Genomic DNA, 25,602 nt, shown 5'->3' with positions numbered 1-25,602 from the left:
GAGATTTATTTCCTTTCAGATTACTATCGCACTAGGCTTCAAAGAAATACAACAATGATTTGTTGCAAAAACAATGGTTTTTGACATGTGGAACATTGCAGCCAGAGGTCCAGTTCATCCCAAAGTTATACATACCCCTGGAAAAGTTTGGTTTAAATTAATAATTTAGTTTTATCAACATTGTTCTGTTGACTGGAAATTATGTTAACGTTTAGGAGTTGTAAGACTTGAAATGTGCAAAATGCTTGTTAAAAGTTCTGAAAAATGTTTGACTGCTTTTAATGTCGATAAAGTTAATCATTTAGCAAAAATATATGTTTATATAAGAGCATCTAAAAGTAGCCTTTTACATTTTTTTCTTCTTGGATATCTCATTTTATACTAGGTTAAAACTTGTTGATTGAGCAAAATTAAGTTAAAATCTGAAATGCAGCATAGGACCAATTTTAACCACTTCAGTTTAAAACTGTTAGGTCAGATTTTACACTTTTAAATATGGTCGCAGGGTACTTAAAACAAAATTCAAAGGTTTAGGAAACTTAAAGGCTAAGCAAGAGCAGTTCACAGCAGGACTTGATAATCCAGTTTTTAAATATTCAGTTCGGGGTTTATCTTTCACTTCATGCATGACTTAGAAATCTGTTTAACTGAGTTTTCTGTTGCAGTTTTATTCATTTCTTTGGCCTTATTCGCTTTCTCAGATATGAAATAGATATATAAAAAAAACTATTTTTCTTTCATTTCCATCTCTCAGGTTCCCTTGGGCCTCAGATGAAACCCTGCTGGACAAGTTTAAACAACACCAACTGAGCAACCCTCACTTTGGGTACTCTCCCTACATGCAGGGAACTTTTACCATTGAACACTACGCTGGGAAAGTTAAATATCACATCAAGGTAAAACTCCCCCAATGCAAACATGTCTATATTCCAGTTAAGATAAAAACGTGTCATTCAGCAACAGGAAGTTAGTGTGTAGGAAAAGATCCAGAAAATTCTAGATAAAACGACTGGTAACAACACGTGTAACTCTTCTATGTTCTCCTCAGGTTGACTTCACGACAGACACATTTAGGTTCATGGTATTTATTATAACAAAAAAAACAATTAAGTTGGTGGTTAACATCAGCCCGGCACCTTGATATTTATTTCTCGATTATTAATCAGCGCTTCCCTGAACACAGCGATGGTAGATTAACTAGCTATACTTGGTGCTAGAGTGGCTAACACGAGTAACAGTTTAGTCCAAAGCCTTTTCTGCTCAAATAAAATCTTTAGTGTATGTCTGATACAGTACACATTGCTTATTGATCTGTTTAGCTAACGTAAGGCTGTGTAGCAGACCGGCTTCACGGTGTAGAAGTTGTATCAATAGGTACTGCCTTTATGCTGTACTTAGCTAACGGGAAGCCTGTTTGTGAGTCGGCCACGCACGTCGTAGCCGCGCTACTACGTAGAATGGGCTTCAGCCAGCAGCAGAAAAATGGGGAGGAGCTGTCATTTACTGGTTACTGTGGTAACCACCAAGTACCAAGAGCAGCGTAACTGGGTTTCAGCCAATCAGTGCCAAGGAAAATAAATGGAGCTTCCGGATTGGCTGCTTTGCAAACTTCAGCCACCAGTACTGGGCTGAGAAATATCAGCTTTATAAACTGCATTTTTATACAATGCATTTTATGCTCAGCGAATAGATGGATTTTTCACAATTAATTTGGAGTTAAAATCCATAAAAACTGAACCGTGAATACAGAGAAGTTCTTTTTACTAAAAGTCAAGAGAAAGTTACCATAAAAAAATCTCCCAATATTCCAGAATGTTATAAATAATAATTTTGGTAATCCTAACAAATCTAAAACAATAAAAGTACAGTTTTCCTTTGTGACTGCTTCACACAATGCTTGTAAACTTCAGATTTTAACTGTACATTTTGATGGTGTTGTTTTTAGGATTTCAAAAAGAAAAACACCGAGCACATGCGTCCTGAAGTCATATCTCTTCTGCGGAGCAGCAAGCACTCCTTCCTGCTTCACTTGGTTGCATCCAACCCTGAAGCTTTGTTCAGATGGAGCATCCTCCGAGCGACCATCCGCATCGTCTCAGTCTTCAAAAAACTCCTAAAGCAGCGGACTGAACGAAGTAAAGAGACTTTTTCTCGTTTGTAGGGCTTTACTGAATTTTCCAAGTGACTCAATTAGTATGTGCTTTACATAACTTGCATTTTGTGTAGAATAATTTAAATTATTGTTAAATTTTCATCTTAGCTACTCCAAAACAAACCCCACGCACGCCAATCTCAGCCTTAAAAAGGCGCAGCAGTTATCTGGAGAAACTGTCTGGGTAATTATTACTACTTATAATAATTAGGGTTGATATATTTTGGCCTGAAGTAATAACTTTTCTCTTGTTTCTTCCCACACCAGCTACACTCTGGATTTCTCCTTTGATTGCTCTGATGAACAATCACTCGATATGTTTGAGGACATCTTTGTCAATTATGAAGAGAAAAAGTGAATACACAATATGTTGTTAGCTTCACAACTCAGAAAATGTTTGTCTGAATGTTTTAAACTAATATTTCCATATTTTTTTCTGCAGGAAAAATAGAGGTAGCCGGCAAAAGCAGATCATTCCAAAGGTAAAAAGTAGCCAAACTAAAATGAAATCTTTATTCTGCAGTGCTTTGCAATTCATACTAATTAAATGCATTTTTAATGTTATAGCCACTAACTTTATGCTATGTCTTTGGATCTTTAAGTTGACAAACACATAAAGTGACACTTATCAGGAAATTGAAAGAAAAATTATTAAAAACAAATAAATAGTCAAGTGTGGATGCATTTTTTTGTCCACTTTAGTTTGAAAGAGCTGCAGAAATCTATAATTCAGAAATAATAATATTTAATCAGAATTCTGTTAGTAGTGAATTATAATAATCTGTCCTAATATAAAATACCTTGTTGGCCTAATCTGTGTTGTGCAATACTAAAATGGCACGTCACTCTGAACATACCGTTCCCATGATGAAACATGGTGATGGCAGAATAATGCTGTGGAATCCCTTTCTTTGGCAGCTGATGAAAACAGAATAGATTGTTTTGAATAGATTGTTTGAGTTTGACTGGAGATTCAGTCTCCATTCAGACTGAAGTTTGAGTTATCTATATTGGGTACATACTTTCAAAATGTACCCAAAAACTTCCAGCCGTCATTCAGCTGAAAGCTGAAATCAGTGGAGATAAATGCAAATGGAAGGTGTTTTTATTTATATACTTTTGCAAAAGGAAAAGAAAGGAAACCCAGTTTCAATTTCATCCCAATTCACAGTTATGCCACTTGGTGTTGTTCTCTCAGATAACATCTCAATAAAATATATTTTCATGGGGCGTGCTCCGGTGGCGTAGAGGTTAGCGCGCCCCACGCTTGGAGGCCCTCAGTCCTCGTCGCGGGTTCGATTCCCGGACCCGACGACATTTGCCGCATGTCTTCCCCCCTCTCCTTCCCCCTTTCCCGTCAGCCTACCATGAAAAAAGGGACACTAGAGCCCACAAAAAGGACCCCCTGGTGGTTTAAAAAAAAAAAAAAAATATATATATATATATATATATATATATATATATATATATATATATTCATCATTGGTCTCTATAGTTTAAAAGTGTGAATAAGATCAATGATTGTGAAAACATCTTCACCTTACTGCACATGTAAACATTCAGAGCTCCTCTTGGGTTTTTCCTCATTATCTTATTTTGTCTTTCATCAACCAGAACCTCGTGAATTTGAGTTCACTCCATCACATCGTTGGTCTGATGAAGCATGACAGAACGAGCAAATCTGTCTTCCACCCTAACCGGCGAGCAGATCCACCCACAGTTGGCGCTCAGTTTCAGGTTTTTCTTCCCTGCAGTTCTGTGAAACAGTATTATTAAATAAGATGACAGCCAAAACCTTGCTGGATGTGTTCACTCTTGATCATTTCAATAGTTTGAGACCTAAAACCATCTTTGCTTTCTGCATGTATTTATCTCACAGACCTCATTCGGAAAACTGATTGAGACGATTGAGAAAGCGGAGCCTTTCTTCATTTTCTGTCTTCGCTCTAATGCTGAAAAGGTGATGACATCCTTTAATTTTCAACCACGCACTGCAGATTTTTTCTTTTTGTTATCAGGACAGATGATGACTGAGCATCTTGTCTTGATTTTATAGAAGCAGCTGCACTTTGATGATAAACTGGTACTAAAGCAAATCAAGTACACTGGCATACTGCAGATGATTCACATGCAGAAGTCAAGCTACAAAGCTAAATACACATTTAAGGTAGGTGATTCATTTAACGGCACCCTCTACATTTATTGACCTGCCTGGTAAAAATGTGTAAAAATCCTTAGAATAAATGCATGTTTTAGAGCAGTAACATTGAACGATTTAGAAAATAATCAATATTTTTTAATTTGACTACATTTATTTTGTGTGTACTTTATAAGCCTCATATCTTACCAAATATTTGTGATTTATTTTGCCTTAGTACTCTTAAAATAAGATAAAACTAATTTACAAGTTGCTTTTTAAGCAAGATGTTGGAGCTTGTTTTAAGTCAATAATTTTTTAATATTGACAAAAACTAGTAGTTCACTTATAACATGGCGAAAAAAAATCACCATAAAGAATTATTTACAGTTTTAACAACAGGGCAGCCACTTCTAAGACTTTTAACACATATTAACCAAAGGGACCAATAAATATGGAGGTAGATGATTTTCTGAACTCTCCTATAATTTTTTCCCCGTTAACAGGAATTCGTTGAGAAGTTTGGAATTTTGCTTCCAAAGGGAATGACTGGATCCCCACAGGAGATAACTGAACTGTTTGAGAAGATGGGATTGGAAAAGAGCACCTACCAAATAGGAAGAACTAAAGTATATCACACTGCTTTCTTTCATTTTCTTATCAAGATTATTGCCCATACTTTCCTTCTTTGTTTTTTTTTTTTAGATATTTATTTAGTAGATTTGAAGACTTGAAATAATCTTTTTGTTTTATCATGAAAACGTATCTTCAGGTGCAGAAACACATAAAAATCAGTTGGAAATAACATAAAAGCTTAGGGTTAGCCTTGGCTAAAACATGACCTGGCTCTACATGACTTAGTCCTGCCTTCAATCTGCTCAGGTTTTTCTGAAAGAAAAGGAGCGTCAGCTGCTCCAGAGCACTCTGAACAAAGAAGTGATGCAACGGATCGTCACCCTGCAGCGCTGGTTCCGTGCCTATCTCATAAGGATGCACTTTCTGCAAAAGAAGGATGCCACCATGATCATCCAGGTGCAGCTGCTTTCTTACTGAAACAACAAAATAACAACACCTATTATATGTGCAAAATTATTCATATTAATTGAATATTTATAACCAAAAACTGACAGCAGCTAGGTTAGGTATAACAATGTGGAAAAGTTTAAAGAATAGGGATGTAAAACAACAACTGAAAAGTAACACTGTGAACCATGGATATGTTTTTTCAAGAGATGTTATTGTAGAAAATAAATGTTGGTCTGTCTGTTTCCTGTCCCTTCATACTTAAACACTACTCCATATTAATCTATCACATCCATCCATCCATTTTCTGTACCTCTTTGTCCTTAGTGGGGTTGGGAAGGGGGCTGGTGCCTATCTCCAGTGAACGTTTTAGGCGAGAGGCAGATACACCCTGGACAGGTTGCCAGTCTGTCACAGGGCAACACAGAGAAACAATTATGCACCCACACACTCAGATCTAGGGACCAATCAATCTGACGGTCGTGTTTTTGGACTGTGGGAGGAAGCCAGAGTACCCAGAGAGAACCCATGCATGCATGCAAACTCCATGCAGAAAGACCCCGGGTCAGGAATTGAACCTACGACCTTCTTGCTTTAAGGCAACAGTGCTACCAACTGCGCCACTGTGCAGCCCTAATCTAGCACATGAAATCCCAATAAAATACAGCAATATTTTTGGTTTTAATGTGAAAAAATGTTAAAAAGTTCAGTGGGTGTGAATACTTCAGCAAGGAACTCTACAATCCATCCATTCATTTTCTGTTCACCCTTGTCCCGGGAGGGTTGCTGGTGCCTATTTCCAGCTAACGTTCCGGGCGAGAGGCGGGATTCACCCTGGACAGGTCGCCAGTCTGTCGCAGAACTCTACAGTCATAATAAAAAATTTACAAAACTTCCTCAGTTCTAAATTTAGATGCAAATATAAGTACGTATAAACTAAGGTGATATCAAAGAACAAATGAAGAGTTTGACCACAGAGTAAACATTAAACTGTATTTGTTGTTGTTGTTTTAGAGGAGCTGGCGGGAGTTTTTTGAGAAGCAAAACCGAGCTGCGACAGTAATCCAGACGGCGTGGCATATTTCCCAGTCACTAGACCTGGGGGACCATAAAAATGTATTATGCAGTTCTCAGCATGGAGCCAGGTACTATGACTACGAGGCTATATATTTAGACTTTATAATCAGTCATATTTTTGGAAGGACAATATCTGGTAATTTAAATGATTTTGGTGTACAGTTGATGCAAACATTTTCTCTTAAAATCAGAGCACTTATCAAGGTAATTTTCTGTTTTGTTTATAAATGAATAAGATATTAATGCAGATGTAGAATACACTATTGAAAAGTGTATTCAGTATCTTATGGCTGTCTTTGCATGAATTACTGCACCTGTGCAGCAAAGCATGGACAAAATCAGCCTGGTCTGCATTGTTTCGTCTGGTGTCTATCACTTTTCTTTTGACAATTCTCCCTTTATTCTGTCTGAGATTTAAAGGTTAGAGTAATTTGCTGCCCAGTTGAGCACAATAATAATAATAATAATAATAATAATAATAATTCAAGTAGATTTTCATAGTTTTGGTGGAGTTAGAAGACGCTAACAAAGTTAATCTGTATCTCTTTAGAGTTTGTCAACAGAGGAAAGCATAAAGTCCTCTAAAATGTCCCAGTAGGCAGGTATTGGTGAGAAAGTTTTCAAAATATTGGCAGTTAATAACAGTCAATATCCATAATTATTGATTAATTTTTTTGTTTTAAATATCTGAAGTGAGGTGACCTTTTCTGTTTTATTCAGTTTTCACTTCAAGTCAGGTTTTTTTTATTATTATTTTTAAGCAATTTTGAGGCATGGTGGCAAAACCTTAAATTGCTACTGCACAAGTCACTCCACAGGTTGTTGCTAGGTAACCAACGAATAAGTGAGTGAGTTGCTAGGTAACCAGAGAATGAGTGAGGAGTTGATCCAACCAACTTCAAAAACACAAAATCTTACCAAGTATTTTTATCTAGTTTCTAGTGCAAATATTTTAGTACACTTGAAATAAGATAAAACTAATTTCCAAGTAACGTTTCAATAAAAAATATGAACTTTAGTTTTATCTTATTTAATGTATACTAAAATATTTTAACTAGAAACTAGACTCTTTTTACTTGTTAACTGATGAAAAGCTTGAGTCAAACTTCTGTCATGTGGGTCTGATTTGATGCTTCTTGCCAACAGTTCAATGAAACATAGTTTGAAAAGGCAGCAAAACTTGGATGGTGTCATCAAGATCCAATCGCCAGATCCAGCCAACAACCAGGGCGCAAAGGAGGACGAGAGAAAGCAGATAGGCGACAACAAAGCGTCTGTTTCCCAGCTGATCAGACCCTTCTCTGTCCCCCTGGACACCAAAGCTGGCAGCAGGGACCCTTCAATGGGCAATGACAGAACGAGGGAGAGATCCAGTGAAGATGATCTGACAGACACATCAAGTCCTGAAGTACATCGAAGAAGAGATAGGAGAGATGACATGTTGTAAGTTTTATTGTGTTTGCCATAAACATGCAACCCTTCTCTACATAATTTGTCTGCTGTGGTAGATGCTATTTACTATCTTGGTATTTATGCTCCCATTTTGACAAATACATCAACGTTCACAACTAAACATGAGGGGGGAAAAAAGTAGATTTTGTTTTACATTGTGTCTTTGAGGTAAGCGTCACGTTAGATGCATTCCAGGGTTGAATAGTGTGTGTGTTTTGGGATCAAAGATGTGGAATAATGCATCGTTTTGCTCAGAGGAAGGAAGAGTACACAAAAAATGGACTCAAGTAAGAATAGCACAATGTTCATATTTTTACTCAGGTAAAATTAAAAAGTAGCCTTCCAAGAAGCTATTCAAGTGAGAGTAAAAAAGAATAATTGATCATAAAATCAGATTCAATGCCATCAGATAAGCTAAAAATATAAAATTATGCACAAATTTTGATGTCTTTAAGGCTAAAATTAAAGCACTAGTGCAAACAAATTAAATAATTACAAAATAAAAAAGTTTCCTTTTTTAAAAAAAATAAAACTTATGAAACTAGTACTTGAGTTGAGTACTTCCAATGGCATTATATTGGGTTTTATTCACTTGTCCTCCAACAGGCTCAGCAGATAGAAAAACATTAGAACAACAAAGCCTGTGTACAACCAAGAAGTCTCCATTAACTTAAAGTATAGACTTGTGTCTGCATCTGATGCATTTTTGGTTAAAATATATTCAGTAAAGCTACTCACAACGGCTAGAAGATCCTGACATTTCACTCAAGTTGAGCAGCAGTACTTCGTAATAATACTACTCAAGTAAAAGTAAAATGTGTGGTGCAGTAAAACTATGCTTGAAAGTATGGACCTTACACAGGATCCGCTTTTCATTAGCGGATGCCCATTCTACGTAGTAGCGCGGCTACAACGTGTGTGGCGGTCTCACAAACACGCTTCCCGTTAGCTCAGTACACCATAAAGGCAGTACCTACTGATACAATTTCTACACCGTGAAGCCGGTCTGCTACACAGCCTTACGTTAGCTAAACAGATCAATATGCAATGTGTACTGTATCAGACATACACTAAAGATTTTATTTGAGCAGAAAAGGCTTTGGACTAAACTGTTACTCGTGTTAGCCACTCTAGTACCAAGTACAGCTAGTTAATCAACCATCGCTGTGTTCAGGGAAGCGCTGATTAATAATCGAGAAATAAATATTAAGTCTGGAAACTTGACATCGTAACGGACTGAATGTTATGTTTTTAACGTAATCTTTGCTCGTCTTGCGGGGCGCAGGCGGTTGCCACGGTAACAGGTGTGCTTAAACTACAAAGAGAGAGAGAGTAAAAAGGTACGAGTGGTTTTGAGTGGTTTCACCTATTCGGGTTATTTTACCTTTGTTTACCTTTGCTGTGGCGCATTGTAGTTTCTAAACATTGGACTAATTACCTCGTTCGTTTGTGAGTGTCGTCATTCACAACAAACATCAAATAGAACAAATATATTTCATAAAATTTCAACAAACAAATGGCTTCTACCGATAATTATGTGAAATTACATTAATTATATCCCAGCTTCAGAAGATTTGCCTTTACTTTTGCATAGCTCTTTGGTTCCTCTTATCAGTCTGTAGCTTCTCATATTGAGGTCATCAAACCAAATTTCAGATCTACCATAACTGACTGCCACCTGCTGGCCTCAGGTTTGCAACCAGCTTGTGACTGAAAAAACCAGTAACCTCCTCCCAGATGATGACATGAACTATTTAGTTCCTCTGTCCATTGTAGTAGCTGATATATTGTGAAAATCCGGTAGAAATGATGCACTAATCCAGTCATGTTTACATAGAAACAACGGAGGCTTTGTTTGTGAGACTTGCAGTCACTTGGGTCGGTTGTGGGTGGAGCTTCGTAAGGTCCATTGTTTTTTTTTTCCCAAAAAAGTTATTCTACTGAATGTAATTGGGTATGTAGTTAGTTACTACCCACCTCTGATTTTGCTACCTTACTTTTCCTGTTGTCACCATTTAACTTTTTTTTATTTTGTCACTTCAACTGAAATCTAAAAAAAGTTTTTCACTTTGTTTTTTGTTTCCCTCTCAAAAAAAAATAAAGTCGCAAAGCAGTTTCTGTTGATGAACTGTCAAGCTCCTCTGGCTGCGAAAGCTCCCCCAGTCCCAAAATGGTAAGCTTGGCGTTAGTAATATTTCATAATCTAGAGCATGCATCAATGTCAACTTTGGATTTTTTTTCTCTCTTCTCTTCTGTGTTATTCATAACATGTTTGTTGGTTTGTAATAGACCTCTCTGTGTTCAAGACGCTAAGTTTTGTCATCAAGGCAAACTCCTAACTGGAGGTTTTAAGCATGTAGCGTCATCCCCGTTTGAGCCTTGTCCCTTTCTCTGGCCCTGTCAGGAAAGGGCTTGTCTCCGCAGGCCGAAAAAACACAAGCGGCGCTTAGCCTACGCCCGCAGCGGTTTGGTGCATAACTTTGGGGGCTCCAAGGAGAATGAGTACTGGAACTTTCCACTGCCTCCCATCAGCCCAAATGTGCCCACCCTGACGGGCTCAGCCAGTGTCATGGATCTCTGGCCCCTCAATTCCCAGGTCAAGGTACTGACCTAAAGGGAAGCTTCACTCCCACCGCTCTCCTCTCAACAACGACCCTGCATGCAAATGTCCCATGTGGACTGGCTGGATACCTTGCATTATTCTTGGAGCTCTATCTTTCACTCAATCAGAACATGAGCGGCTGCTTTCCAGAACTTTGGAACTGTCGAAGTCCATTTCTGAACTTTTCGTCTTTCTGACTTGAGCACCAGAGTCAGCAGGCACAGATTAGGTTTACGCAGAATGACCAGTAGCTTTGATATCAGTCTACTTCTTATGATTAAAATGTGCTTAATAACCGTTGATAACAACCGTTATTTGTTTCAAACAGACATCAAAAAGTAAAAACAGAAAAAAAATTACATGACAAATGCAATTTTACACAATTTGTTTGAAAAGAAGCTGGTAGAAGGCAAGATCTAATAATATCAACATTTTAGTCTCCCTACACCAGATAAACCCTTGTAAGTTAGTTTTCTCTAGTTTCAAGTGTTAAGTTATTTGCATGAGAATTGAGATGAAAAATATTTGGTAAGATTTTTGTGTTTTTGCAGTGTATTAAACTTCTATATGTTTGATTTAATTCAGCCCTTTCATATATTTTAAAGTGCTTGCATATATCTTACTAAATTAGCTGACATATTTGCACAGTACCATGCTTGGTCTGTGCTTTGTTTCCAAGCAGCCATATTGTAAAATACAACAAAATCAGTACTATAAAAGTGAAAAATAGTACGTATTACTAACACATGTCTGCACAAATAACACCTTCATGCAGATTGTTAAAAAAAATCTGCTGGTGGGAGGAAACTGTCTTTGCATGACGGATGGAGATGGTGTAGTTCTGTTTTTATTTCATGTTCTGGGTTGCGATTCTGGTGGAGGAGCTGCTGGTAAAAACAGCTGACGCAACAAAGTGGAGTGGGAGAATGTAAATTTCCAGTTGAGAAATGAACGAGAACTGTTTAAGTTTTCAGATTGGGATTTTTGTTAATCGCTTCTGTACTTTAATTTGCAGAACATTTGTGTTCTCTTTTTGCTACAGATGGTATCAGAACTGGACTGTTCAAGGCACAGCCTTCCAGCCAGATCAGGCTGTGAAGACACTGATCTTCAAGGCACAAAACAATCACTTACGACTCCTGAGAAGTAAAATCATTTGCTTCATTTAATGATTTCAACATTTTGAGTTAAAAATTATATAATATGTATGTGATGTCGTACAAAATTTACTCAGATGATCTTCTTTTGCAGGATTGGGTTTTTTGGTAAACTCCTGGGGAGACGGGCGCACAAATCTTCAAATGCTGAATCTACAGTTGATAAATCTGGTAAATCTGTAAATATTTGAGTTTTTTGAATACTGATGCCTTATGCACAGCTCCAGTAAATATTTTATCTTTTGCATAACTTCGACCAATTATATTTTGGCTAAAACACAACAATGAAAAGATGCATGGTAGTGGAACTGGAAGTGCTAATGCAAAAACAATCAGCCCTGCTTTGAAGCCAGACTTTCCCGGGTCGGGCTGTGCAGTGCAAAAGTTACGTGTATTTGTACATGTATTTTCATTTTTGCCACAAGTTTCTCATGTGTTTGAACACATATCGTCTCATGTCGTGTCTCTTATCTGCAGTAACGTTGCCAAGATTCTCCACACAGTCTTACCAAATGGCTAGTTCCAACGAATCGAGGGTCCAGCGAAAAGTTCCTCAAATCAGCCGAGCCACGCGAACGCTTGAGGCGGACGCGTCCCTGGACCGCGAGATCACCGATCCCAATGAACTACGAAACCTTGACGAGTTCCTTGGGAATCAGGTGCGATAACCATTTAACCGCGTTGGTTTTGAGACAAATAACTTGAGACCCATTTTGTGCTGCTCTGTGGATTTTTCTCCTGCATCCCGTCATCTTGTTATTTATAATTTCATCACTTTGTCAGGTGAATGAACTGCAATCAAGAGTGAAAGAACTGTCCTTAACTGAGGGCATTTTCCTGTCTGCCACTATGGAGTTCAGGGAAACCATCAAAAGCATGTATTCCTTACAAGTAAGTCACTTTTAAGACTTTCTAGTTGTTTCTTTTTTATTTTTATTTAACAAATTCTTATGAATTTTTTGACCCATAGGAGCCCAAAGTTTGCTACAAAAGCCTAATGAATGGGTACCGTAACAAAGTGAGTGCATTGGCAGGACGAGGTAAGAGGTCAGAGGTCTCTCTGGTGGTCAACTTGTTCCAGTCTGTGCTGGACGGATTCATCAGAGCCGAGAAAAAGCGAGAGGAGTCCGAACCAGCCAAGGTAGATATTATGTTTTCATTTATCAGTCTTCAAACCAGGGAGAGAGTAAAGATCTTTTTTTTAGTTCTGTCAGAGAATTAACTTCTCCCTTCATTCAGACTACCAGGACGGGAAAGAAGAGGAAGACAAATGACAAATGTGTAAGTTAAACATCTTCCCTGAGTTTGTTCCTAATGAACATATTGGATAAACTGAAGTTGTTTCTGTAATTTTTGTCTGCAGATTGATAATCCTCTGGATCATCTGTTCAGCACATACCAGGTGAACATCATGCAGTCGTGTGACTTGTGTAATTCCTTCATCTGGGGAATGGAGAAAGCTTGCATGTGCAGCGGTGAGTAGACGGTCTGTGTGTGATATTTCTGTTATTTTCAAAGCATGCGAACACAAGTAAGTATCCTATTGGTAGACCAACTTTATAAATGTGTATAAAGTTACAAAATAAGTTAATGTTTTATTGCTTTTATGTGAACTCACACTGGAACATTTTGAAGAATCAACATTTGAGTACATTTATTGTTGTGAGGGGAAAACACAACAAGAAATGTCAATGTTTTGTCTTGGGACTATATTAATTCAATATATAGTTTATGGATTATTGATATATCAATCAATTAATACTACTTGAGAAATTAATATTAGCAAAATCCTTGGTGCCATGATTCATGGCGCTCTTATAAATTCTTATAAAACAAATGTCAACAATCTATACTTTTTATTTAATTTGTTTTTTTCTTTAGTATTTTTTAAGTTGATTTGATTGTAGCGAAACTTCCAATTGGAATTCAATGGTTTGCAGTTTTTCTGGATCATAACTATCTGTTTGACGCTGTTCAAAATGGGAAAGGCGAGAGAGCATGCAGTGCAAGTTGGAAGATTGTGTTGGTTAATTTTACCACCATGTGCAGTGAGGGGGATGGTAAAAACAGTAACCCAGTGGATTTATTGTGAATTGCCACCACCAACTGGTGAGGACTCATGGAAATAATGTGAATTATCTCAGTTTCCTCAAAAATAATTATTTATGTTTGTATAAACTTTTCTTCAATTTTAATAAAGTAATCCATATTAAGCACAAGTGTTTTCTCATCAGACCAAAGAGTCGCTTTGGTCTGATGAGACTAATGAACACACAACCAAGTATGAATACTGAAAATAATTAATTATGGTGGAGGATGTGTGATGCTGTGGGCTTTGGGAAGCTTGTTAGAGTGAAATATGAGAACATTTTCAATAAAACTCTATAACGTCTTTCAGCAGGTTAATGGCCTAAAGTTATCCAAAGGCCAAATTATCACAGAAATGGTTCACTGGACATAAAGTCAACAAACATTTATGGTTGTTTCAATTCATGGACTTAATTCTGAAGGAAACATGAGAGATAAATGGAAAAGAAAACAAGAGAAGAAATGACTTTTGTGTGAAGAGAAATGGTCAAAAATCCCATCCTGTCTGTACAACAGCTGGGTTGTTGATAAATGTGACTACTAGACTTTCTATAAATCCAATGTTTTGGCTTCAGATTATTTTTCCCACTTAGCAAATTGGAATTTTAAAAATGTCTGTGTGGACTTGCGCTCCAGTGAGAACAGACTGTTTATATTTATATGTAAAACTAAAGGTCATCTGTTTCCATTTTAGCCTGCAAGTTTGTTTGTCACAAGAAATGTCTAGACAAAATCATCACAGACTGCTCAAGACGGCGGTCCGTGCTGGTGAGAGCGCAACCTTCTTAAAAACCTATTAAATCTTTATCAGTAGATTATTTTCCTTTTCTCTTGTCTTCTTGTCAGTATAATTCCTCTTGGACTTTATTTGTGTCAGGATGACAGTGTTCCAGGCTCACTACACTTTGGAGTTCAAGTGTGCGCCCTGACCAGTAAAACCAACCCAGTGCCCAAAGTGTTGGAGTTGTTGCTGATGCATGTGGAGCTGAATGGCCTCTACACCGAGGGAATTTACCGAAAGTCTGGAGCAGCCTGCCGAGTGAAGGAGCTGCACCAGATTCTGCAGACTGGTGAGTATGTTTCTGCACAAAGCTTTTAAACTTTTTTCTTTTTTTTTTACAGTAGTCAGCCTAGTTGGAGTTAACTTAAAAATTTTAAATGTATGTAGTAAAATGTTGTAAAGATAAATATTTAAGTTTTGTCTCTAATCTTGCTCCATCAGATCCTGAAAATGTCTGTTTGGATAACTACCCCATCCACACCATCACCGGTCTCGTCAAGCGCTGGCTTAGAGAGCTTCCTGAACCCCTCATAACATTTTCTCTCTACAACGACTTCCTGCATGCTGCCGGTGACAGAACATTTAGATATTTTACGTTTTGTTTGTACAGTGGGGAGAACAAGTATTTGATACACTGTTGATTTTTCAGGTTTTCCCACTTGCAACGCTTGAAGAAGACTGTAATTTTTATCATAGGTACTCTTCAACTGTGAGTGATGGAATCTAAAACAAAAATCCAGAAAAATACAGTGTATGATTTTTAAATAATTAATTTCCATTTTATTGTGTGAAATATCAGCCAGTAAGAATTTTGGCTCTCACAGACATGTTAGTTCTTCTTTAAGAAGCCCTCCTGTTCTCCACTCATTACCTGTATTAACTGCACCTGTTTGAACTCGCTACCTGTATACAAGACACCTGTCCACACACTCAATCAGACTCCAGCATCTCCACAATGCCCAAGACCAGAGAGCTGTGTAAGGACATCAGGGATAAAATTGTAGACCTGCACAAGGCTGGGATGGGCTACAGGACAATAGGCAAGCAGCTTGGTGAGAAGGCAACAACAGTTGGTGCAATTATTAGAAAATGGAAGAAATACAAAATAACGAAAAATCTCCCTCGGTCTGGGGCACCATGCAAGATCTCACCTCGTGGAGCATCATTGATCTTGAGGAAGGTGAGGAATGAGCCCAGAAATACACGGCAGGACCTGGTCAATGACCTGAATAGAGCTGGGAGCACAGTCTCAAAGAAAACAATCAGTAACACTCTACGCCGTCAAGGATTAAAATCCTGCAGTGCACGCAAGGTGCCCTTCCTCAAGCCAATGCATCTCAAAGCCTGCCTGATGTTTGCAAATGACCATCTGAATGATCCAGAGGAGGAATGGGAGAAGATCATGTGGTCTGATGAGGCAAAAATATAACTTTTTGGTTTAAACTCCACTCGTCATGTTTGGAGGAAGAAGAATGATGAGTACAACCCCAAGAACACCATCCCAACCGTGAAGCATGGTGGTGGAAACATCATTCTTTGGGGACGCTTTTCTGCAAAGGGGACAGGACGACTGCACCATTTTGTGGGAAGGATGGATGGGGCCATGTATCGTGAGATTTTGGCCAACAACCTCCTTCCCTCAGTAAGAGCACTGAAGATGGGTCGTGGCTGGGTCTTCCAGCATGATAACGACCCAAAACACACAGCCAGGGCAACTGAAGAGTGGCTCCGTAGGAAACATCTTAAGGTCCTGGAGTGGCCAAGCCAGTCTCCAGACCTGAATCCAATAGAAAATCTTTGGAGGGAGCTTAAAGTCCGTGTGGCCCAGCGACAGCCCCGAAACCTGAAGGCTCTGGAGGAGATCTGTATGGAGGAGTGGGCCAAAATCCCTGCTGCAGTGTGCAAACCTGGTCAAGAACTACAGGAAACGTCTGATCTCTGTAATTGCAAACAAAGGTTTCTGTACCAAATATTAAGTTTCATTTTTCTGGTGCATCAAATACTTATTTCACACAATAAAATGGAAATTAATTATTTAAAAATCATACATTGTATTTTTCTGGATTTTTGTTTTAGATTCCATCACTCACAGTTGAAGAGTACCTATGATAAAAATTACAGTCTTCTTCAAGCTTTGCAAGTGGGAAAACCTGAAAAATCAACAGTGTATCAAATATTTGTTCTCCCCACTGTAAGCTGTTTTAAAATTCAGATCATTTGAAAATCCTTTATCTCCCCTTTTCCTCAACATGCAGAGCTGCCAGAGAATCAAGAGAGAATAAGGGCTGTATACCAAAAGGTCGAAGAGCTTCCTCCCGCTAATTACAACACTTTGGAGCGGCTTATATTCCACTTTGTCAAGTAAGAAGAAACTTGTTTCTCATTTAAGTGATTAAAGCCTTAGATTTTAACTAGTTTCTGTTTCAGGGTTGCAAAGGAAGAGAAGCACAATAAGATGTCACCAACATCTCTGGCTATTGTGTTTGCTCCCTGCATCCTGCGCTCAGCTGATACAAGTGACCCCTTACTTTGTATGAAGGATGTGCCCAGAAGTACCCTGTAAGTAACCATACTAGCACACTACTGTAACCTTTCATCCTGGTATGTTTTATTTAATAACTTACAATAAGTGTTTGTAAAATGTAATGTTTCTTGCAGGTGTTTGGAGATTCTGATCAATGAGCAGCTAAGGCGCTACAACGAGAAGATGCAAGACATCCATGAGCTGGAATATGCTGAGGCCCAGGCCGTCCATAAACTCAAACTAAGGAGACAAAACACGGTGAGACCACAGAGGCACAACCAAAAAGGCCTCTGATTGTAATTTGAATTTCCGGAAACAATATCCTGATCTTGTCTGCATCCTTCTGACTACATGCAATCAAAAAATATGAATTCTGTCATTAGCATCTCTTTTTTTAAATGATTGTACAAAACTACCACTTGCTGACAAAGACGTTCTTCCCATCTTTCTCTAGATCAGTGACAAGCCTTCAGAAATTTTAATTTTAAGGGGGTGGTGTTTTGAAAAATCCACTTTTGAAGCTTTACATTATGTTATAATGTTATCTCATTAAAAAAATACATAGAGTTTTACATGCATGTTTGAGAAATCCTTTGATCTCCATGGCAACCATTCAACTCTGCAGAACACCTGGGTGGCCCTAACTCCGCCTTTGGGGTACAGCTCCTCCTTGGAGTGTCAGTTTTCAAGCTTTCACAGAGAAGCCCTCCACCGCCATACCCCCTCCCCTCAGCTCCTTCAGACTAGCAGCAGCAGCGATTAGCAAACACCTGGTTTAACTGTTCACCAGATGATCTCATTATTAAAACGTTGTTAAAGGAAGAGGAGCAATGTTGTGATGACTTCCTGGAGGCAGAGTCTCAGAAAGAGCTTTTAAAAAAGTTTGTAGAGAGATGGAGATCCAATTTCAAGCCGTTAAATTCCAAAGTAAAATTTTGTATAAGTCATATTTGATATATGTAGCTTTGTTTTTACATGTTTGCTGGATTGCATGGAAAAGACATAATACTGCCCCTTTAATTTATTTGGGAGGGACAATAATTAACATTTCTGTAAATGTGCCAGAATTATCCAAGATGCTATTTTTCATCTGTTGTCCCTGAAGGTTCAACCCGCAGCTGAGCAGAATGTTCCACATCCACTGCAGGTTGATGAGTCCGACAGCATCATCATTAAAAGAATCAAGTCAATCAAGAAAGAAAAGTAAACATTCGCTGTTATTTTTTTATTCCTTAAATTGCTGAAATGAAAAGATTTGATGCAACATTGTGTGGTTGTTTTGTCTTTTCCTTGCAGGTTGGACTTAGTGATCAGATTACCTGAACTGGAGCAGGAACACTCGGACTCTGCATCATCAGTGAGCTCAGACAGCCTGGACCAGCTGGGCAGCGTTGACTCGGAAGGTCAGTAGAAAGGTAAAGTACATCAACCTTCTTCTGGGTTTGTACAAGTATTTTCAAAAGTGTCCATTCCCCTTTTATCTTTTTGGCTTTTTTCATGTTACAACAGCAAATTTAAGGTGATAAAGCAACGTATACATATTTGGCACAAAAGAAAAATATGAAATATTTTTAAAACAAAAAATTGAAAAGCGTCCTGTCTCCTCACCCTTTATTCTTATAGCCCTTTACATGTCCAAAATTCCTTGATCAGATTTTAATGTATTCAGATTAAATTATCTGAATGTATCATTTATACGGGCAAAGAATTAATTACATTCTCCAGGATTTATTCAGAGTAAAATCACTGACTTGTGTAATTATAACATTTTTCTATAAAAGAAAAACTCAGAAGAGGAAGTTGTACTTCCAGATTGCCAGACATTGCACACAAGTAAAGCTCTATTAATGTGGGGTTAATTTTACCACATGCTATTTGTAATGATTGCAGAGATTGTTTGTTGATAATCCTGTGCAAATCGGTCATGTCAGTAATTTGAAAAGTAAAAATTTTCCCGCAAATTATCCATCGATCCAAACTCCTGTGATAAAACTAATCCCAAGCAAACAGGCATCTCTGTGTTTTGGACAGTGGGATCCAAAGTATGATTAGAATTTTTTAATCCATTTTTTATTTGCTTTTGGATAAAAATGGAGGCCACATTGAAAACCTTTTGGGTCCCACCCCAGTAAAACCCTATCGATCCGTAACTTACAGCATCACAATCTCAGTCTTCAGTTATCCTGTGCGAAATATCATCATTTCATAATATTAAGTTGAAGTGGAAAGTATCTGTGGTTTAAAAAAAGAAAAAAAACTCCTAAAAGTTTGTTTTAATGACTCGATTAAATGTAACCTGGTGCTACTCACCTCGGCACATGGTCACATTTTTCCATTTCTATCTTAGATAACATAGCAAACCATTAACTGTGATGAGCACATCGGCCTTCAGGCTGAAAGAAAATCTATCAAGAGAAGAGTGGGAAATTTTTGTTTCTTACAAAGGAAGTCATACTCACACTGACCAAACACAGGCATTCAACTCATTCTCTGGTTCCTTTCTTTACGACTAATTCTAACCAATACCCTCTGAAGGTGTTAGATTTCGTTTTTGCTCAGTGGTATGTTGAAATATCCGGTGTATCATCATGCTGCGTCTTTCTTCCTTTTTTCTTTCACAGGACGTGAAAGAAAAAAGTGGGGAATACTGAGGGATGTTAGAGTTTTGGTATACCAATTTCACATCTTCTGTATCCTAACAGATTTGATGAATTGGATGGATGAAAAAAACAACTTCTTGTTTACCGTTTCTATAAATTACAGTCACACCAGAACAGGACATTCCTCACTACTACACATGTCAAAAATGTTTTCACTGAAGTTGCATCTCTGTTACCAGGAAGGGTGACGAAGCTGTCGAGAGCACCGAGACCGAAATCCCCAGCTAAACCTGCAGACATGGTGGTCAGGAGTCGCACTGCTCAAGACTCTCCCTCCCCAGATGACAAGCAGCAGCAGCAGCTCACCAGCAAGACCTTTAATGGGAGTTTTGATGACCTGGACATCCCTTATATTGATGACGTTGAAGATTGAAGCTGACACTAATTCCACACGTTCTGATAATCATAACACCTGAAAGCACTTTGTTTGACAGACTCCATTTGTCATTGCTGCTGAGAAAGACATCATGCTGACCCGCTCTATCGTAGTTCTTATGAGACATGCTCAGAACTATTTCTGATCTTTATATGGAAATTCTGCTAATTCCATCACTTTACAGAACATTTTGTAAAGGAGCTGAGGGATTTGGACCAGCTCTGTGTAACAAACTGTTGAATTGGGTTGGGTCTGTTGAGTCTGAACTCCCCTTTTCTTCTCTCTTTTCTGGTGGTTGTTTTGTTTGCAGTTTAAAAAAATAACATAGTAACTATACAGTAGATGTGCTAACATTGTACTCATATTCTGACACTGTGATCCAGAATCTCACTGGAAAACCATGTATTTCTATTTCTTTTTTCTTAACTTTTAGTACTTTTTTAGTAGTTTGACATTAATTAATCTGAGACTTTTTGTAATATAAATTCTGTCTTTATTTGAACTGTGATTTTTACCATGACAAAACAAGTAATCCATTTTTCTCTTTTTCTCGTTAAATGTGTGTACATTTTGAAAAGAACTGGTGTTGTCCATTTGGTTGCCGTATTACCAGCTGAAACAAATAAATGGCTTATTTGTTTGGAGGGACCAAAACTGCTGGAACTAAATGTATAGGAATACATATATGTCTTAAAATGAAGCCAAGAAACAATGAGAAACTAAATGAATAAAACATAATAAGATTGAAAATGAAATTATAATTATATAATAAATAACTCACATTTATTAGCCAAAAATTAAATATAAATATCAATTTTGCCACACAGCAATTGCTGACTTTGAGACTTGTAAATTTTTTTGTGCATGTATTCACAGTAAAAATTTGAGACATTTGTTTATGTATCTTTTTTTAAATACATAAATAATTTTCTTGTACAAAATGTTTGGTATGCATTATAATAAAACTCTTGTCAAGCTTATGTGGTGCATCTTTGTAAATTAGAATATTATTGAAAAAAGCATTCAGTAATTCAATTTAAAAATAAAACTACATACATAATTAATTCATTACACACAGAACTGTATTTGAAGTATTTATTTTTGTTTGTTTATTATTGTTTTCAGGTAATACAAACCCAAAATTAATATCACTTAAGATCAATTAAAAGCAATCATAATTGTTATGACCTACATAATGATGGTGAATATTGCTGACCTGACAATGTGCAGTAGACAGTGACTGACAATTTCCACAAGGATATTAATGAATGGAAGGTTAAGTGGAAGAAAAACGTGGTGGAAAATGTTGCATCCTTTAAAGGGTTGAAAAGCAAATCCTATTCAAGAGTTGTGGGACCCATGTACTGTGGCTAGTCAGTGCTTCTTTTCAATTGATAATAGTTTTTGCATTTTATTTGGAAATCGAGGTACCAGAGTCTGGAGGAAATGCGCTATTTGACTGTCATGCATGTTTAAGTTTCACTTTCAATTAAATAAAGAAATTAAGCTTTTAGGTGAATGTATGTCATAGACATGACATATATTAATACCTATGTGTTCATAGGCACGAATGTATGTCGAACCATGTTACATGTTATCTCTTTTGACAGTGAATGTTTCCTGACTTCTTGGAAATGACAAAACATCTTGTTTGCCTTCTTTATAAACACAGGGATTCACCAAATATGGCATTTCCTCTTTGTTACCCGCGGTGTGCTTCCCACGAATAAACAAGGGAGGGCCGCAGCATCAACTTTTTCTAAGCCAATCAGATGCAAAGTTGTATCGCCTTTCTGGTCGTCAGCCAATAACGCGGGAGTATTTCTCAGCAAGAGGTGGGGCTAAAATAATGGTACAGGAAGACGCACTGAAATGAGGTGGGGATGAGAAATCATCATTTAGTTAGCTCGCTGCTAGCTGCCTATAGTTGAAGTGTAATGAGCTTAGCAGCCCAAATTTAGAATATTAGTTTACTTTTGGTTGGGACAACGACGACCCTTTGACATCAAGAATGGACATAAGTTAACAATGACGGGGGAGAAAAAGAAGAAGAAGCGGCTGAACCGCAGCATTCTTCTAGCAAAGAAAATTATAATAAAAGATGGAGGAAGTGTGAGTTAAATATTTATTTATCTTCGTTAACTTAGCTTACCATTGAATACAGTAGCTCTCGACTGTTTCTCTAGGTCGAAGCCGTGTGTAGCTACTGTAAACAAAGCAGAGCTGAAGTTGTTTATGGCTGTCTGTTGAATATAATGTTAACCGTTAAACGCTGTCTGGCTGTTGAGGCACCGCTGAGCTAAGTGGCTAACTGTAACACAGCGGCCTGCTAGTGGTTTACACGTCAGCTCAGGTAACGCTAGCTAGCTCATGTCAACAACACCGATGTTTCTTCTTAAATTACTTATTTCGTTACCTGGAATTGTTGCATTCTTTCCCCTACATATTCATCTTAAACTTACCGAGTTCTTTGTAAAGTGTGTGACTTCTCAATAAGTCAGCAAGCCCATCATTTGCTTCAATTCGCCTTAGCTTTTTCTATAATGACTCTTTTTGCAATGAAAGTGACATCTCCGTTGTTGAATAAAACGACATATTTTGTTGAGCTTTTGTATCAGAATAGGAAAAAACTCAGGGTTGTACCTGGTTGAAGGAACATCATTTAAATATTGTTTTATACGAGCTAAACAACTCGTACAAAATTCCACAGTAATAAGCGTTGATTCCACTTGCCATACTAAACATACACTCTCCAGTGACATAATATTGTCTTTAGTGTATGCTATGATTAGAAATTAAGAGATCCACCAATCAGAGATTTTTTTTAGTTGATTTTTATAAAGCTCCAACCTGCTGGTACCAATTCTCGAGCAACAAAATACATTTTTACTTTCTAGAAAACATAAAAAATAAACTAAGAGTGAAGTGCTTATATCAAAATGAAAGGAGGATTCCTCAAAAACAGCAAAGAGTCACAGGACTTTCTCTCTCTGCATCATTGACAATCCTCCAACTTATAAGACGTACAACATCTGGAACTAAAATCTAATTAAAAGTCTTATGGAAAGGCTTGATCCATTCATTTGCTCTAATCACACGGGATCTTTAAGAAACCTTTCTGTTTTGGAGTTATCATTAATTATTTCCACTAGGATCAGAGGTCAAATCAGACTGGGTTTGAGCTACACAGCTCTGCAACTCCACAAAATTTATTACCATTTTAAAACAAAGACAGCACAATTAGAGCTACAATGTTACACTTTATTTGGCAGAACTGCAGCTATTTCAGTTAGCAGTAATATTTATAAAGATCGTTCTCTCTTATTTATTTTCCCTACAGAGTTAGTAGACACTTAAATTGTGAGCTTTTCAGAAGGCAGAAAACATTTCCTTATCCAGCGTGATCCATGACAGACTCAACTGGACTCAAAGAAATAAAATAGAGAAACATTTTTGGCCTGTATTAAGCTTCTTATTATCAGCTGACCTAAAACTCAAAGGGTTGCTTCCTGAGTGAACAGAGAAATGTCTCTATGGAAAATAGTTTCCTTTAAAATAGCTTTTTACCCCCTTTTTTTTTTATTCTTGTAACTTCATTGTTGAACGAGTTATAATCAAAATGGCTAAACTTGAGTCATCTTCTTAAGCAACAACTTTCAAAATGTTGTAATCACTGATTATGAAAAGATTATCATTCTTTTTATCTTTACAGTTTCCGAGAGGCCAGCCACAGTAACAGCCCATCAAAACGACTAAATCTCTAGTACACATATCTGATAATACTTGGCTTTCAGATATAACAACAAATTAAATTTCTTTTATTGCTTTTTTTTCCACTTGTTTTAGTTGTGGATACCACTTAGAGAAGCTATTCTGCCTTAAATGTTTGAATTTTGTAATAATTAATCTTTTTCTACCTCTGAATTAAATTTTTAAACTCCTCAGTGATGTTGAATATAATTTGGTCATCCTCTCTCAATTACATCTTCCACAACAAAATGTTGCTTGGCAGCACTTGTGTGGTGCGTTCAACAACCGGAAAAAGTCAGATTTGTTAGTTTCTGCCATTCAAGCTTTGAAGCAACTCACCAACCAATTTCAATTTAAGTATTAATCCTTGACCTGTTTGATCTGCAATTGTCTCAGTAGTTTACTTAAAGAGCAACATGCCACTCTATCACAAAATTATTACCAAATGTAATCAGTTTCTGTTCTTCCTTAGTAGTAATTTCAGTAATAATTTCTCTCTTGGTCGTGTTGTTTACTAAGATTAGTAGTTGAGAATCATCTGGAATCAATAAAACCTCAAAAATAAATCACAAAAGTATTGTTTTAAATCAGGTCAATATTCACCTGCAAAAAAAACAGATGTTTTGAAGTAAGTTAACCAGTAATGCAGAATATTCTACATGTTTACCTTTCTGCTCTTAATGGAGTTACACAACTATAACAAATTGATATTTGCTGGTGAATTATTTGGATTTTCTGCTTGGGTTGAGTTTGCAGTCAACTATATAGCAAACATGCTGCTTATAGCTTCTGACTTTAGTTTTGAATACAGAAGATAGGTGGAGCTCCTTCGATCTCCTCTTCAAACCCAGTTGAGTGTTTTGTAACTGTAAATATTTGCAGCTGAATTTGTGCTTCTTGAAATTATGCTTGTGATGTTTCATCCAGCAGTGTGCAGGAAAGGGATTCTGTGCTCCAAACACACAAAATAAAACTCAGTTTTCAGTTTCTCATAAGAAACTATTTTAAACAGTAGCTTTTAAAACTTATTCCTGTAATTGTCCCATCTGTGGCTTATTGGTGGTGTTTGTATACTAGATGTTTTGGTCACAGTTCGGCGTTAAAACTGCAGATGAAAAGTTTGTGATCTGCTCGTTTGATGGAGTAAATGAATTATGTTCTATCCAAGGCTTTTGGAAAAGTGTGAGCAATGTGGGATTAGTTATAGATGGAGTGATGCATCACTATTATGCAATCAGTTAAAAGTCAAACCTACTGAAAATCTATATGAAGGGAGAGTTGCAAACATGGACTAAAAGGGAAACCACAAACATTTAATTTCCTTCAGTTCAGTTCTGGTCAACCGCTTTACTCCACTTCCGACATACATAGCTCTCCTATTACGGGTGTTGTTGTTGCTCCAGATCTGATCTGACCACTCAGACATCATGATTTCACCTCCAACAGCCAGATTTTCTGCCATCTCCTCATCCAGCCAAAGCAAATTGAGCATTGAGAGCTCACTAGTCAATAGCATTGAGTGATATCTTATTGTTTTGCTTGGCGTCAGTTTCATTTAGAGGAAGTTGCGCCGTGTGTGATTCAGTTAAAGCTTGTTCCTCATTTTCTGCAAGTTGAGTCATCATAATGACTTAAAATAAAAGACGTTATCATGTGTACCCCGAGCAGGAGTCTGCTCTGCTTTTACACGATTGGAAATAAATATGGAAACAAAACTGATTAACTCAGTGGTTTGCTGCACAGCATCTGTTCTCTGGCTCCAGGTTCGCTTTGTCACTTCAAAAATTCACTTTGGAGTGATGGGACGTTCCCACAAGGGAGTT

The 25,602-nt window shown here is 37.4% G+C and overlaps 1 protein-coding gene across 1 annotated transcript in view; it reads left to right on the top strand.

The window, feature by feature from the left end:
* The window catches only part of myo9b (myosin IXb), a 33,835-nt gene extending 12,826 nt beyond the window's left edge, over positions 1–21,009 (top strand). The window contains exons 12-41 of the mRNA XM_044134661.1: positions 755–896; positions 1,946–2,135; positions 2,261–2,336; positions 2,420–2,506; positions 2,595–2,634; positions 3,767–3,889; positions 4,032–4,112; positions 4,209–4,319; positions 4,796–4,918; positions 5,172–5,321; positions 6,327–6,457; positions 7,536–7,832; positions 9,945–10,014; positions 10,246–10,443; positions 11,486–11,589; positions 11,695–11,771; positions 12,078–12,259; positions 12,384–12,491; positions 12,571–12,741; positions 12,840–12,881; positions 12,964–13,075; positions 14,383–14,456; positions 14,566–14,758; positions 14,911–15,039; positions 16,725–16,830; positions 16,897–17,028; positions 17,128–17,251; positions 18,099–18,196; positions 18,290–18,396; positions 19,833–21,009. Coding sequence (XP_043990596.1) covers positions 755–896; positions 1,946–2,135; positions 2,261–2,336; positions 2,420–2,506; positions 2,595–2,634; positions 3,767–3,889; positions 4,032–4,112; positions 4,209–4,319; positions 4,796–4,918; positions 5,172–5,321; positions 6,327–6,457; positions 7,536–7,832; positions 9,945–10,014; positions 10,246–10,443; positions 11,486–11,589; positions 11,695–11,771; positions 12,078–12,259; positions 12,384–12,491; positions 12,571–12,741; positions 12,840–12,881; positions 12,964–13,075; positions 14,383–14,456; positions 14,566–14,758; positions 14,911–15,039; positions 16,725–16,830; positions 16,897–17,028; positions 17,128–17,251; positions 18,099–18,196; positions 18,290–18,396; positions 19,833–20,026 — 3,772 coding nt within the window. The 3' untranslated portion in view covers positions 20,027–21,009. The remainder of the gene's footprint in view (positions 1–754; positions 897–1,945; positions 2,136–2,260; positions 2,337–2,419; positions 2,507–2,594; positions 2,635–3,766; positions 3,890–4,031; positions 4,113–4,208; positions 4,320–4,795; positions 4,919–5,171; positions 5,322–6,326; positions 6,458–7,535; positions 7,833–9,944; positions 10,015–10,245; positions 10,444–11,485; positions 11,590–11,694; positions 11,772–12,077; positions 12,260–12,383; positions 12,492–12,570; positions 12,742–12,839; positions 12,882–12,963; positions 13,076–14,382; positions 14,457–14,565; positions 14,759–14,910; positions 15,040–16,724; positions 16,831–16,896; positions 17,029–17,127; positions 17,252–18,098; positions 18,197–18,289; positions 18,397–19,832) is intronic.
* Positions 21,010–25,602: the final 4,593 nt, after the last annotated feature.

Source organism: Gambusia affinis, linkage group LG12 (genome assembly GCF_019740435.1).
Source record: "Gambusia affinis linkage group LG12, SWU_Gaff_1.0, whole genome shotgun sequence".
NCBI classification, from domain to species: Eukaryota; Metazoa; Chordata; class Actinopteri; order Cyprinodontiformes; family Poeciliidae; genus Gambusia; species Gambusia affinis.
This window is presented reverse-complemented; position numbering and strand designations above follow the sequence as displayed.